Source organism: Orbicella franksi, chromosome 12 (assembly GCF_964199315.1).
Source record: "Orbicella franksi chromosome 12, jaOrbFran1.1, whole genome shotgun sequence".
In the NCBI taxonomy this organism is placed as follows: domain Eukaryota; kingdom Metazoa; phylum Cnidaria; class Anthozoa; order Scleractinia; family Merulinidae; genus Orbicella; species Orbicella franksi.
The window spans coordinates 18,570,181-18,583,761 of NC_138156.1; the positions used below are offsets into that span (position 1 = coordinate 18,570,181).

Genomic DNA, 13,581 nt, shown 5'->3' on the forward strand with positions numbered 1-13,581 from the left:
GCCTCAGATTCTTCACTTCCTGTGTTTCGCGGGGAAAACGCACTTCCGGTGCCCCAATCTAACGGGTCAGCGGTGTCTCATTCAATATGGCGGAAGAGACGGTCAAAGCTTGATCCGAGCGAGGAACCACGTTTCACCGGGGTAAAATGGATTTGATTTATAACGTGGTGTGGTCAACAGCAAAGCCAATTAAGAGGTAAAGGGTGCATGATTATTTCATGAATACTACATTTACTGTTTACTAAAGACTGTGTAAAATTTGAACGATAGTTTGTTCTGTCAGTACATCGTGTGTGTCTGATTTCCTTAAAAATGTTAACACATCATCAATAGTTTGTTAATGTCCTGGCCCACCAATTCAAACCATCTAGAAAAGAAATGGAAGAAAATCAAAAAAGCTTTTTCAACCAGTCTTTTGTCGATTACTGGCACTAGTACAAAAGAGATGTCTTTGGGTTTCCCCTTTGGGCAAGCTCTAACTGTGATGTACATTTATTATGTGTACTCTGAAAATCATTTTCACCAGCCCCCGATAAGTTCACCTTTTGCGTTGATTAATCTCAGCAACAACAATTTGAATTTCCTCATGCTTGCTCATCTGTGACGGACAGTATCCAGCCCAACTGGAAAATCCACTAGCCCTGGGCTATCAGGTACACGTACTTGATGATTATCAGTTGAGTAAGGCGTGACGAAAGTGTGGGTACCAGGTTTTTAGGTTCAACTTGTGTTGTTGTCACAGGCTCTGTTTCCAGTGACAACTTGTCAGCCTTTGACGTCATTGGCAACAAAGTGCACAAAATTGCAGGCAACATTATTGTTAGCATTGGAAACGAGTAAAGTTGCCCGTGGCAGCATCGTAATTTCAAGTCCAAAAGCTCTGTCACACCATACTCAACTGATAAACGTAGTAGGACTTTCTTTGCACACTGTTTTTGTGATAGATCTGCACCTTCTTTGTTCAATCTGATTTTACTTAAGCTTATTTATAAGTTCACTATTTCTTTCTCACCCTTAGCAATCTTTGTGGCAAAGTGGTTGTTGCTTGGTCCTGCAGAAATCTCGTAGCGTTCAGCACTGGGTACAGGAGACTTCATTCTGGTGAAGGAAGCAATCCAAGTGGTGCAAATGAACAAAGTAAAAGGTATTTGAAATGCTCAGGGACGTACCTAAGATATAAAACTGTCAGAAATCTCCTTACCATAGGCAGAAATTAGGCATTTAGAAATGGCACCAAAACCTACATTTAGCCATTTTCCTCCTATTTCCTAGCAGATCAAGCTGGTGAAATCCATGTGGCAGATGGCTAATATGTTCCCTGAGTGTTTTGATAAGTGAATATGACATTTTTCGATGTCTGTGAAATGCTAAATGCGTACATTTAGGAATTTTATAGATATACATATAATTATACAAAATTCTTTTTTTATTTCTTCTTTGCCCCTTTAGCCCTTAGGTTCTTAATCTAAATTCCTTTTCAGTTTCGAAAAAAAGTTAGCATTGAAGAAGACTTGGGATCCTCAGTTCCTCAGTGTGTGACAAAATATTGAGAACACAGTCAGAGCAAGCAAAACAAAACAATGAGAATTATACAAATGTACACAGCTGGGTACCTCAACCCTAAAGGTAACATCATTGCATAATGCTGTATCTTCTATTTTATTTTCCAGATCACTGATCACAAATGCCATTAATATCTTGGATCCTGATTCCCCTTGGGATGTGTGCAGGTATATAAATGCTATGTAGAAAATAATCATTACAACTCCCGTAACTTTCTTGTGTGGGAGACATGTGGCATAATTATGGAGGCTAAATGATTGCCTTTGACTTTGGATCAAGTAGTCAAGGTTTGAGTAATAGCAGAGATCATCATTCTGCGTTTTTGGGCAAGACGATAAATACTAACTCTGTCAGTGCCCTCCCCACACAGGAGTGTAAATGGCCATCAATGATCTCCCTTGATAACCTTACAAATTACAGGCCGGGATAACCTCAGAATGAACTCCCCCCCCCCCCCCCCCGAAACGAAGGAACAAGACTTCTCCTGTAGCTGGTTCATTTTACAAAAACCAGAATACCTGTAAGCTCTGGCATTGATAGTAGGCCAGTAGCCTGAGTGTACTTTTATGCCATCCTACAAATCTCCATTTTAAAGTTAACATGCTTGGCTGTTTCATAGTCCACATGTACTGTAAAAGTGTTTATGGATGATGGAATCTCACTTGTCTGTGTACATGTACCTCTATTAAACTGCTATTATTTCAATTAATTGTATTTAATGAAATAATTATTATTTCAGCTTTAATAGATGTTGACAAATTTCAACCAGTACATGAGTCACATTTTCTTTTCTTCACTACAGTTTTAGATCTGGTCATGAGGAGTTGATTCAAACTCTGACTTGGGATGGCACTGGATCAAGACTTCTCTCAACAGACCTTGTTGGAGTTTGCAAACTCTGGGTTATGAAGGTGAGGCTAATTAAATTGTTCATGGCAGTCTATAATTTAGTGTGCTCCACAATCTGCAAATGAAAGTTGGATTCTCATTCATTCTTTGGAATGCTGGTTGACTCATAAATGAGCTAGTAACACCTCTATGTACTGTACTGGTACCATCCTTACCAGTACTATTGATTGTCTTGGAGTAACTGGGAGGTCATCTGAAGGGAGATGTAAGAGAGGTTAAGGCCCAGGGCTATGTGGAGAAGGACTGTGGAGAGAGATTGTGGGATGATGGGTTTCAGCTCTTGCGGGTGGAGGTAGAATTAAAGGCGGCAGACAGGGCGGCTTGGAGCAAATTGTGCTTGTGCTTCATGTCGCATAAATATCTATCCTGTGGACAGTGTGGTTTGTTTTGTCCACACTTATCCACTGGATAGTGATTTATCCAGGTGGATAGTGTTATCCACCCTTCGGACATCTGGAGCCTCATGTTTCCACTATGAGGAGACTACTAAGAGGAGAGCATTCAGTATTTTAAATGCTCAGTCATACTCGATCTTTGCTGTTTTCTGGCATTAACAACTGCATTGATCAAGCTGTATGGAAGATGAGTGTCTGGGATGTCCGTGGGCCTCCACTGTGATCAGCCAGCCCCTAGACAGACATTTATAGCAAGTGCAGTGTTGTGTTCGAAACTTTAAAACAAAAAAAAAACTGGACATTTTCCAAACTGTATTGTTTAGCTATGTAAACCAAACAATGTAAGTGGTCTTAACTATCATATTGTACTTGCTGTAATATTACTATTTTCCTCCTTTTATTTTGTTTAGTTTTTCCTATGTATATTGTGTTTGTAAATTAATTAAAAATAAATAAATAAATAAATAAATAAACACTCCCATGGCTGCCAATTCCCGCCACCCAGGCATGAGCCCCCACATACTGTCATCCAGGCACCTGTCACACTGAAATAACGGTGGAAAAGGAATGGAGAGGCAGGGGTAAAAAAAGACAAGGCAAAATAACAAGAAAAGCGTTTGACTATGCCACACTTTAACATGCTACTGCAATGGGGTGCCTCACTGCTGCCTGATCTGACTGCCTGATGAATGCAACCTTCTCTTTGTTGTTAACTTAGTTAAACTGCATTTAACTGTGTATTACATGTACATGTAATTTACTCAACATCATTATTCGTAAACATATTAATGTATGACTGGTTACACATGGCGACCATCTTCTCTTACTAACTGACTGAGGTTTTGTGGTTCTTCTCCTTATGTGACAGGATCATATGGTGAATGACTGGGAATGTGTTTGCACTGTTGATGTGGGTGAAGGAGAGAAATTAGTAGCCATCTCATGGATAGATACTGGCATTAAGGTAGGTGAACCCATGTTAACCCAGGTTCAGTAATAGCTGCTCAATTATTATTAATAGTTAGCAGGACTTTTTTAAAATGTTGTATTAAATGGAAAGTGAGGTACACTGAACAGATTTGCCTTATGAAACTTTGAGGTAAAATGCAAAGTTTCATGGAGATCTGATTCCAACTTGAGGAAATAGAAAATGTTCATGGTGGGAAAATTATTGAGAAGTTTTGATTTTTACAAGCAGCAGAGAAATGTGTATATTGTAGACTATGGTTGGCGAAATGGTGCAAAATTCACAAAGTTTATATTCAGTCACATTTAATGTTGTTATATTATTATTCACGAATATATTTATTCACATTCGACAACTAAATTTATTTTCAAGAAATATAGTAATTCACATTTAATGACATATTTCGTATACACAAATATATTTACTCACATTTTCGGGATGTATTCATTCACATTCAACGGTGCAATATTCATTCAACTTTTTCTGCGCACCACCTTCATGCATCATTAGGTCCCAGCTCACACTCTATAATTTCTGAACGCAATATGGTGGACGACCAAAGACCCCAAACATACACAGCTGAACATAAATGTTACATGGGCTAGAAGAGATAAAGGATGAGCAAGTAGATAATCTCATACAATGTTTTATGAGTGATCATGGGACTTTGTTCGGGTATTCCTTGGTGATCGCACATCTTCAATCGTCATAGGTCTCAGAGTTCAACGAGATCGAATCAGGGAGAATATTGACCGCGTTGACCCTAGAAACTCTAGAATCCGCTGGGCTGTCATAATTTCTAGAGAGTGTATTCTGTGGCTGCTCCAAATAGTTTGTGGCATATTGATGGACACCATAGCTTGGTTACTGTCATGCATGGGGGTATTGATGATTTTCCTTTAATCTTTAATCTCTAACAAGGTACTCCGAAAACAATGTAAAAAACTACACTGGCGTTTTTGTCATTTAAATGTTCTACTAACAGCAGAACTGTAGCATTGTCTGAGATGTGTTCCCCTCAGCAACTCAAAGGTTTGAGTGGCCATCAAGGATGCAAAGTGATCATAGGGGTGAAAGTGTGAGGGTGTCTTACAACAGCCCAGCTGATTATAGAGTCTCCAGGGTCAACGTGGCCAATAATCTCTCTCTTCCATCCTGTTGATTGATCACTCATCATGAAATGTTCTACAAGATTGTCTAGTTGCTCATCCGAAATCATCAAGAAGCCCATACTCCACAATACGACGTTTCAATGTCCACTTTGAAACAAGAAGTATTTGGACTTTTTTTGTCCACGTGAAACCCGACGATCTTTGTTGCAGAAGGAAAAATAAAAATGAGAATTAAAATATTTAGAGAGGAAGAGAGGGTTTTCATTCAGACCCTCTAGCATGGTCGAATTGGAATTTGGAGATGCTGTTTTTTTGTGGGGGAGGAAAACCAGAGAACCCGCAGGAAAACCCTCAGAGCAAGGCGAGAACCAACAACAAACTCATCCCTGGGTCAAACTGGTGGGAGGCGAGGGCTCTCACCAGTGCACCATCCCCGCTCCCCAAGAACTACCTCTGATATTGAATATCGAGTTCGGAAGACTGCAAGGTTTGTGCAGTTTGATGAGTTGTGTCGTATCCATTGTCCATGCGAAGACATACATTTCCCAGTATTTCATTCAGCAATGCGCTACAATACTGACGAAAGGTAGTAATTGCTGGAGAACTACACTCGAGCCTTATTTGGATGTTCTCTCTCAATCCTACTTCTGTGGTGTTCCATTCTCATTCGCACTCTAGCTTGTAGGAGATCGAAAGTTCCTGCCAATGTAACATCTGTGTTTGGGGTCTTTGGTCTTTGTTCTACCCCTTCATGTAAGACCATATAATAAGCCTTCCTTCATCTGCCATATTGCGTTCAGAAATTATATATGAGCTGGGACCTAATGATGCACGAAGGCGGTGCACAGAAAATGTTGAGTGAATATTGCACCATGTTGAACCAATATTTCAATCGTGAATGTGAATGAATATAAACTGTTGAATGTGAATGAATACACCCCATAAATGTGAGTAAATATATTCGTGAATACGAAGTACATTGTTAAATGTGAATAAATATATTTGTGAATAATAATAACAACATTAAATGTGAATGAATATAAACTTTGTGAATTTTGCACCATTTCGCCAACCATAGTAGACCTGTCAATTTGTTCTTTAGGTCAAATTATTTCAAACTACATGTAGGTTAGTTTGAACTGTACCTGGTTCTGTTTGCTGATGTCTGTGTCTGCTTTTTTGATTTGGCTGTGTTGAGATGTCTGGCAGCTGTACAGTGCCTTTAAAATACTTTGTGTCCAGTTAACCTCAATAGCATTCTGGTTAGCCTGTTCATACATGTAAACATAGTGCAAAGATTAGCTTGAATAGTGCACCAGTTTGCCTGTTTAAGGTTAGTTCTCAATAATTGTAAATGGTTACATGAGGGCAGGTATATGAAAAATAATATCTGCTTACTATATGTTAAGGCCATCAGAGAGCTTGCTTTAATTTGAAACAAAGTCAGATTTTGTCACTTCATGAAATATATTGATGCTTACATGTAGCTGTCTGGATAAGAACTAAAGATTTATTCAGTTGAGAAGTTAATCCACAGTACTTTAAATAACTGGCGCAGTACTACAGTGCCTGTTGCTGAGTTGTGATGAATTAAGAATTAACAAGTGAACATGTTTTATTTGCTCTTCTGCCAACAGAACTTGTTCAGCTTGTCTGAAGATCAGCAACTCTCTCAGCAACATCCTGTTATGCATAAGAATCTCAGTGAACGTTTCAAGACCAATCGAAGCAAACCTCCATTGGTTGAGATTGGAGGCATGAGGGCCAAGGATGGCTGGGTGGCTATCAGTGAAACTGGCCTTGTAAGTTACAAGTTAGGTTTATCATGATCACTTAGTTTTTAAGCTAAACTTGTCTGATAAGAAATAGTAGAGCGCCAAGGTAGTGTGCCATGTAGTTTCATTAGATTAGGCATAAGACTGGAAACTACTTGGTGAAGTGACCCAGATGTCTCAAGACAGTCACTCAAATATACATCTCTAGCAATCACAAAATTGACTGGTACATCCAAATCTGTAAAAGTATGCAGTGTTTGAGACTCAAAACTGGCAAACAGATGCTTAACAGGTTTCTTCAATAGCACTGTCATAACTTTATTAAAAACTTTTCAAATTTGAAAGCAGTAACAGTACAATGAGATGAAGTTATCCAGCTGAAGATGGCTGACTAGCCCGGGGGGGTTATTTTGGGAATTTCTGGGTAGGGATGTGCTGCTGGGACCCTGGAACCCTTAGCCTAAACCAGAGCTAGTTCAACTGAATTTTGCTACCCTATGCTAGAGTAAACTTCCCAAATCCCCCCATCTATCGATACTGTGGAGGCTTATTTGCGTAAATTTAAACCTACCGATTTGATTTTTTTTATATTTTTGAGTGGCAATTTCTGGTTTCCTTAGTCTAGGTAAAATCTTCAACCAACTGGTCAGTTTCGTGAAAAATGATGCCCTATTCTAGGCTCAAATGCTCCGATTTATATACCCTATCCTCAAGTAAACTGCTTGAAAACCATACCCTTCACAGCGGCACATACCTATATAGCCCATATATGACAGTTCCCCCCTCCCCCCTGGGCTGACTAGCCAGTGGTTTTGCACAGCTACCGACCCTAATTGGCACTCCCTGCAAGTTATGTATACGTGCACTGGATATTCTTTTTTTAATATAATATTGCAAACCACGAGAGACAGTGCCTTATCACAATTTGAAATACAGAGAAGAGAACTGAAAATATGACACGTAGTGGCTCAGCGTACAAATGTGATGAAACTCAAGTGTTTTATATAATTATCTTTTTAATCAAATGTCAAGCTAGGGAGCAGAGGGAAAAATAAATAGAAAAACCTAAATTTAGAGTGGGTCACTGTCAGTGATTATTTTTAAGTTGATGAATTCATTATTAATTAGTCAAGGAATGAAACACATGATAAATATTAAATTTAGTGGTTAGAGAAGTAATGCAAGACAGTCTGTGCTGTGTTTAGATTTGTGTAACAACCATCATGCCAGAAGTACAAATCACAAGAAAATGTTTGGCTCAGGTGAGGACAAGAGTAGCTGTGGCTGATCTGGCATTTTCTAGCAGTGAGTGTTTTTTGGAACATTTTACAAACAGTGTGCAAGTGATGTATCCACAAAGGCTGCTCTGAAATAACTGGCCATTGTACAACAAGTGCTACACTAGCAGAGTTGCTTCAATCTTTCTTATATAAACTTGTAATAAAATAAGAAGGGACTTTCTTCAGACTTCTTTCCTGACTCATCTAGAGAAAATCAAAGCAACTTCGCTAGCAAGGTTCATTGTTGTATTAAAGAGCAGAGGAGACTTTTAAGCCTTCGTTTCATCAAGAGTAAAATGATTGTATTGATTGGTGCATGGCCTGGACAAAAACTCTTGGTCACTGTAAGACTGGTTGCTGTCATATAGAGGCAACATGCAAAGAAAGTTGTCTGACAAGTGGATTCTGCCCTTTGTTTGCGTAATGGCCGACTGAAGTTTTTTTGCAGTCTGTCTGCAGACCCTCTATTTTGTCTGGAGTTTGTTGAGATTGCAACCAGACATTTATATTAACAGCAGGGATATGAGTGAGCCAAACTTCTAGGGGTGACTGGCTGTACAAAAATGGACAAATATGAATATTATAATAATGTTCTTCACAAATTTAGACTTTTTGTTGGAAGCAATATGCAATTCTGTACCATTTCATATTTGCTTTCAAAAGATACACTTGAGAACAAATAAAGTTTGTGGCTGTAGAGGTCTTCCTCTGATTTTAAACCTTGGGAAGAACAGGAGGGGAGAATCCCATATAAAAGGACAGGGGTGCTTGTCGGAAATTTTGAAAACAGCTCTTAAGAGTTCTTTACAAAGAACCTGCGTTGTGGACCTGGCTTGAAATTTTTTTCACCATTAAGAGGTACCAATTCTTAAACAACGTATTATCTCCTGACATATTTTTTCAGCTTAATACCCTAAAAGATACCGCAAAAGCTCCTGCTGTGGACCTTTTGAGACTGAACACTCTAAGAGCTACCAGAACCGCTTTTTTAACCCCTAAAAGATTCAATGAGCACCGCCATTCCTTTTTATAAGGGAGTCCTCGCCCTTTGGGGGAAGATGAATTTTGCTTAAATCTCAGTAATATATTTATTTGTTAATAACTGTGTGTGTGTAACCTGTTTTTTAACTAAATTTTCTTTCATCTTTCACTGCAGAGGGTAAGGTTATTGTGGTGGCAAATGATGGTGAGCTATGCAGCGCTGTGCAGTTCTACCGAGTCTCTTTATCAGGTGGGCCAGGTAAAAGATAAAAACATTTGACACTGCAAAAAGCCCTTTAAAATGTTTCTTAACAAAAAAAAGTGCTTTTCTTCACTGGTTTTTGTTGGAGCAAAGATTGTAACATCAAAAACATAACAGTCCAAAATGATTATTGTAATTTTTATCATAATCCTAAATATTGTAATTTTTGTCATTATTTTATTGTATATTTAGATAATTTTAAACACTGAAAAGGCCGACTAGGGAGAGTTAATGGAATTTGCATTGTGATATAATTATTAATTAATTAATTGGTCAGATGATCAATGTTAAGTAATACTTTATATGCCCTTGAAAAAGTACGCAATATGATGCTTAAAATTGTTACCAATTCAGGCTAAGTTCAATACTTATGATCCAAGATGTTACATGTGTTTATTATTTAAAACTGTTTAATCTACAGATGACTGTCAGATCACATCTGATCCTCTTCCTTGTTTGTTTCCACATTCCCACAGTGAGCTTGATGATTGTAAGTTGCCATTCCTTGTGGCTGGATAGATATTGGGCTACTTATAGATAGACTGGTTTCGGTTGATTGTCATTCAATACCCTCGATCGATACCCTTGTTCAACATCTTGATCAGTACTCGATCAACATCCCTATGGATACTCATGCGACACTCGAGTGACACTTGATCAACACTTGATCAACATTTGGTCGATAGTCAGCCATATAGACCAACTCATATGCATCGATTGAAAATTAGTTAACTGTCAACTGACTGTCGACTGAAGTGTTGATGGAGTGTCAACCAAGGTGTTGAGTGAGTATCAATCGACTGTTGATGGAGTGCTGATTGACAGTCAATCAAGGGTATCGATTGACACTCGATTGTGGATGCCTTTAGTCCACATGATCCACATATTAAGTTAATAAGCTTTTGAATATGTATGACAAGTGCTAATAACCCAAGGTGAACCAACGACTGCTAAGAGAACTTGACGAATGTTGGTCAGTATCATATGTAGACATAATTTATTCTGCATGGGGAGGGCTATGTACCTGCAAACAATTTATTTTAACTTAGTATTATGAGTCACGTTATGACATTGTAAGAAATAAATTTGTAAGTAATGTAGCATTTTTTGGTAGCTGCAGTATTGTAGGTAGTGTTTTATTGTATTATCTGTAGCTTGTAAGTAATGGCCATATTGTATTGTAGGTAGTTTAAGAATATTGCAAAATAAAATATAATAAAATAAATATAAAAAACAATTCATTTTCTAGGATTCTAGCAAATGCCAGGACTCTTTGCAAATGACTAATTTGGTCATTAGTGAAAAACTAAGCAAATCAGAATTAAAGAATTCAGAAGAGAAGCTTTCTACCAATCCCCTTTGTGTCTCAGAAGACATTAGGTTTACTTGCAGTGAATATAAGAGTAAAAGTAAAAATGTTTTGTGCCTGAAAAGAAAGTAAAGATTTCAGATGTTTTAAGGCTACATGTATAGTCCATTCCTCAGCAATAACCAAATTTTCATGTGTATGTCGTTTTTTGCTCATTTTCGATCATTTAATTTTGAATAGTTTATATCAACGTTAATCATTTTAATGACAATTTATGGTGTATTGTCTGATGTATAGACGCAGAATATCATGTTAATAACATCCAATTCCTATCCAGACACTCTGGAGAAGCACTGATAGTCTGTACGACTGGTACGTACTTCATTCTTACATTTCATTTCAGTAGCCGCTTATAAGCACGGGGTTTGTACTGCGACTGGAAGGCTTGAAAAAGTACGGCAATCTGCTTGAAAATAAGGATTAAGTAAAAATATATATAAAAAAAAAAAAAAAAATATATATATATATATATATATATATATATATATATATAGGCACTGTCTAGGCACTGCAACTGATGAAGGTCTTTGACCGAAACGTTTATTTTTATTAAATTTTTAAACCTTTTTTTAGATTTCTTAGATTTTTTACTGTATATATATATTTTTTTCGCTCGAAGTTGTCCGTCCTCGTTTTCCACAATTGCCTACAAATTTCATTACTCGAGGTTTGGACTACGAATCCTTTTGGATCCTTCTGGCGTGTGGCATCCCTGTTGGCTCGAAGCATCTTAACTTTTTATATCTATCTATCTATCTATCTATCTATCTATCTATCTATCTATCTATCTATATATATATATATATCTATATCTATATCTATATCTATATCTATATCTATCTATCTATCTATCTATCTATCTATCTATCTATCTATCTATCTATCTATCTATCTATCTATCTATCTATCTATCTATCTATCTATCTATCTATCTATCTATCTATCTATCTATCTATATATATATATATATATATATATATATATATATATATAACCTTTATTGACCCTCGGCAATGTTTGTAGCATAAGTGCTAGTGGGGCCAAGCAAACAACTGAAACAAGTAATTCAAATTGAACATAACAGTGTCGAAAAATGGTAAAAAGCTAGGAGTTTTTCCAAGGTACTAGTCAAATTTCGTGGCAATTTTGTCTTAGCTGAATTGTTCAATCACACGATTACTATGCCGTGACCAGCTGCATTGCATCTTTGTTTGGATTTTGGTGTTACGTTTGTCGAGCTTCTCTCTTTGTAAAAATGGGAAGTGATTTATAACCTTGGGTCTGGAAAAATAAAATAAAAGCTTAGAGCAATAATGGAAAAAGTGTTGAATTTTGTGCGCAAAAATCTGTATGAACACTGTTAGCAAGCTTAGTTGACTTGTCAGACTAGTTTTGGAAAGGTTCAACTTAACTGTTTATTCAGTTTTAAACTCAGTTATAACATTTGCAGGACCATTTGGGAGCTGTATTAAACAATGGGTGAACCTTGACTCTATTTTTACAGAGGCAACGTTCAAGTGCAGTGTATTCTGTTTTAAACTCATTTTGTAAATTTGCAGGACCGTTTGGCAGCTGTATTAAACGGTGGGAAATGAAGAAAGAAATAATCCAACTCCATGAACGATTTAAACAGGAAACAATTGCTCGTCCACGTCTTCAGAATTACAGTGTATATGTAAGTCAACGAAAAAAAAAGGCCATACACATGTACATGAATCAGGGCTGTGCTCTAGAAGCGCCCGGGTGCCACAAGCGACTAATTTTTGCCTTTGGGCGACTGGAAAAACTTACATTTTTCATATAAGCTTATAAATAAGTGCTGGGAACCCAGGATTTCATGGTTAGGAACCTTTGGACTCCTCATAATTTCTCTAGGACCACAGTCTTGTGAATGATACAGTCAGAAAGCATGAAATGCTTTCAAGAACACGATAGAAATTTAGAAAGCATATAAGCCGAAGTTGAGTTTTTTCTATATTGTGCAAATTCGCTCAAGTAAGGAAGTACTTCGTCGAGATTGTCGAATTTTGAAGAACTTAAACGTGTCGCTCATTCTAGTATTTGTGATCTAATGACGTTTTGGCAATGCCTTTGTTTTCATTTAATGCTTTATAGTTTAGAAAGTGCACAGAACAATCTATCCGTTACACACGATTTAGTTTAAAGCAATAGGTTTGCTTGTGGGGTCGTGTTTACATTAAAACAGAAATATGTACACTAGTAATATGATAATTCTACAATTCTACAATTCTAATAATTTAAAATTCTAATAAAATAATTCTATAATTCTAATAAAACTTAAAATCCGTCACGTTCTTGTTTGCGTTTGAATCGAGGTCGCATTTAAGTCTAATTGATTATTTGTAGAGATGATTTTGAGGTATTTCTACCCTACAAGTCTTCAAAAATACGTCGTTTTAGGAGTCAGCTGCTGACGCAAGTAAACTTCCATATAAAATTGTCCCCCGAAGATAAAGTTAATTCATCGAACTCTTATCTTAAGTTATGGCCCAACCAAGAATACAGCCAGATACTTCTAAGAAACTGCCAGACAGGACGAACGTCTCTTGTAATGGGCGTCTCTCAATGAAAACTGATTTCTAGATCCCCATAAGAGGGATTGTCTGAGATTACATTCTGATGACGTGCACTACAAAGATCGTTGGAGCTCTCTGATTGGCTGTCTATTTATTACGTGTTTTGGCCGTATATGAACATCCAATCAGAGGCGTGAATGTCAACTGAATCCTGGGCGGGCAATGTCTCAAAATTCAACGTTATTGCCACGATTACCGTTCCTTTCTTAAAAAGTAAATTTTAAACTTTTTTAAAATTTTTGCCTTTGGAATTTTGTAGGAGTGGAGGAACATCAACACATACAAGGATGCAGCGAAGATTTTATCTCTTTGCCTTCCTCGTCTACCGACACCGAAAGTGGACTTTTTACCTATGAGTAATCTGTTGACTT

The 13,581-nt window shown here is 37.3% G+C and overlaps 1 protein-coding gene across 2 annotated transcripts in view; it reads left to right on the forward strand.

Moving 5' to 3' along the window:
• The first annotated feature begins 71 nt into the window (after window positions 1–71).
• The window catches only part of LOC145464006 (mediator of RNA polymerase II transcription subunit 16-like), a 23,248-nt gene continuing 9,738 nt past the window's right edge, over window positions 72–13,581 (forward strand). The window contains exons 1-12 of one of the 2 annotated variants that reach the window (XM_081447809.1): window positions 72–196; window positions 1,019–1,144; window positions 1,671–1,730; window positions 2,366–2,474; window positions 3,736–3,831; window positions 6,584–6,748; window positions 7,927–8,026; window positions 9,158–9,241; window positions 9,666–9,734; window positions 10,851–10,925; window positions 12,173–12,288; window positions 13,470–13,581. The exon at window positions 13,470–13,581 is cut by the window's right edge and continues 58 nt beyond it. In XM_081447809.1, coding sequence (XP_081303935.1) covers window positions 147–196; window positions 1,019–1,144; window positions 1,671–1,730; window positions 2,366–2,474; window positions 3,736–3,831; window positions 6,584–6,748; window positions 7,927–8,026; window positions 9,158–9,241; window positions 9,666–9,734; window positions 10,851–10,925; window positions 12,173–12,288; window positions 13,470–13,581 — 1,162 coding nt within the window. In that variant the 5' untranslated portion in view covers window positions 72–146. The remainder of the gene's footprint in view (window positions 197–1,018; window positions 1,145–1,670; window positions 1,731–2,365; window positions 2,475–3,735; window positions 3,832–6,583; window positions 6,749–7,926; window positions 8,027–9,157; window positions 9,242–9,665; window positions 9,735–10,850; window positions 10,926–12,172; window positions 12,289–13,469) is intronic. The other variant, XM_081447810.1, reaches the window with a different exon arrangement.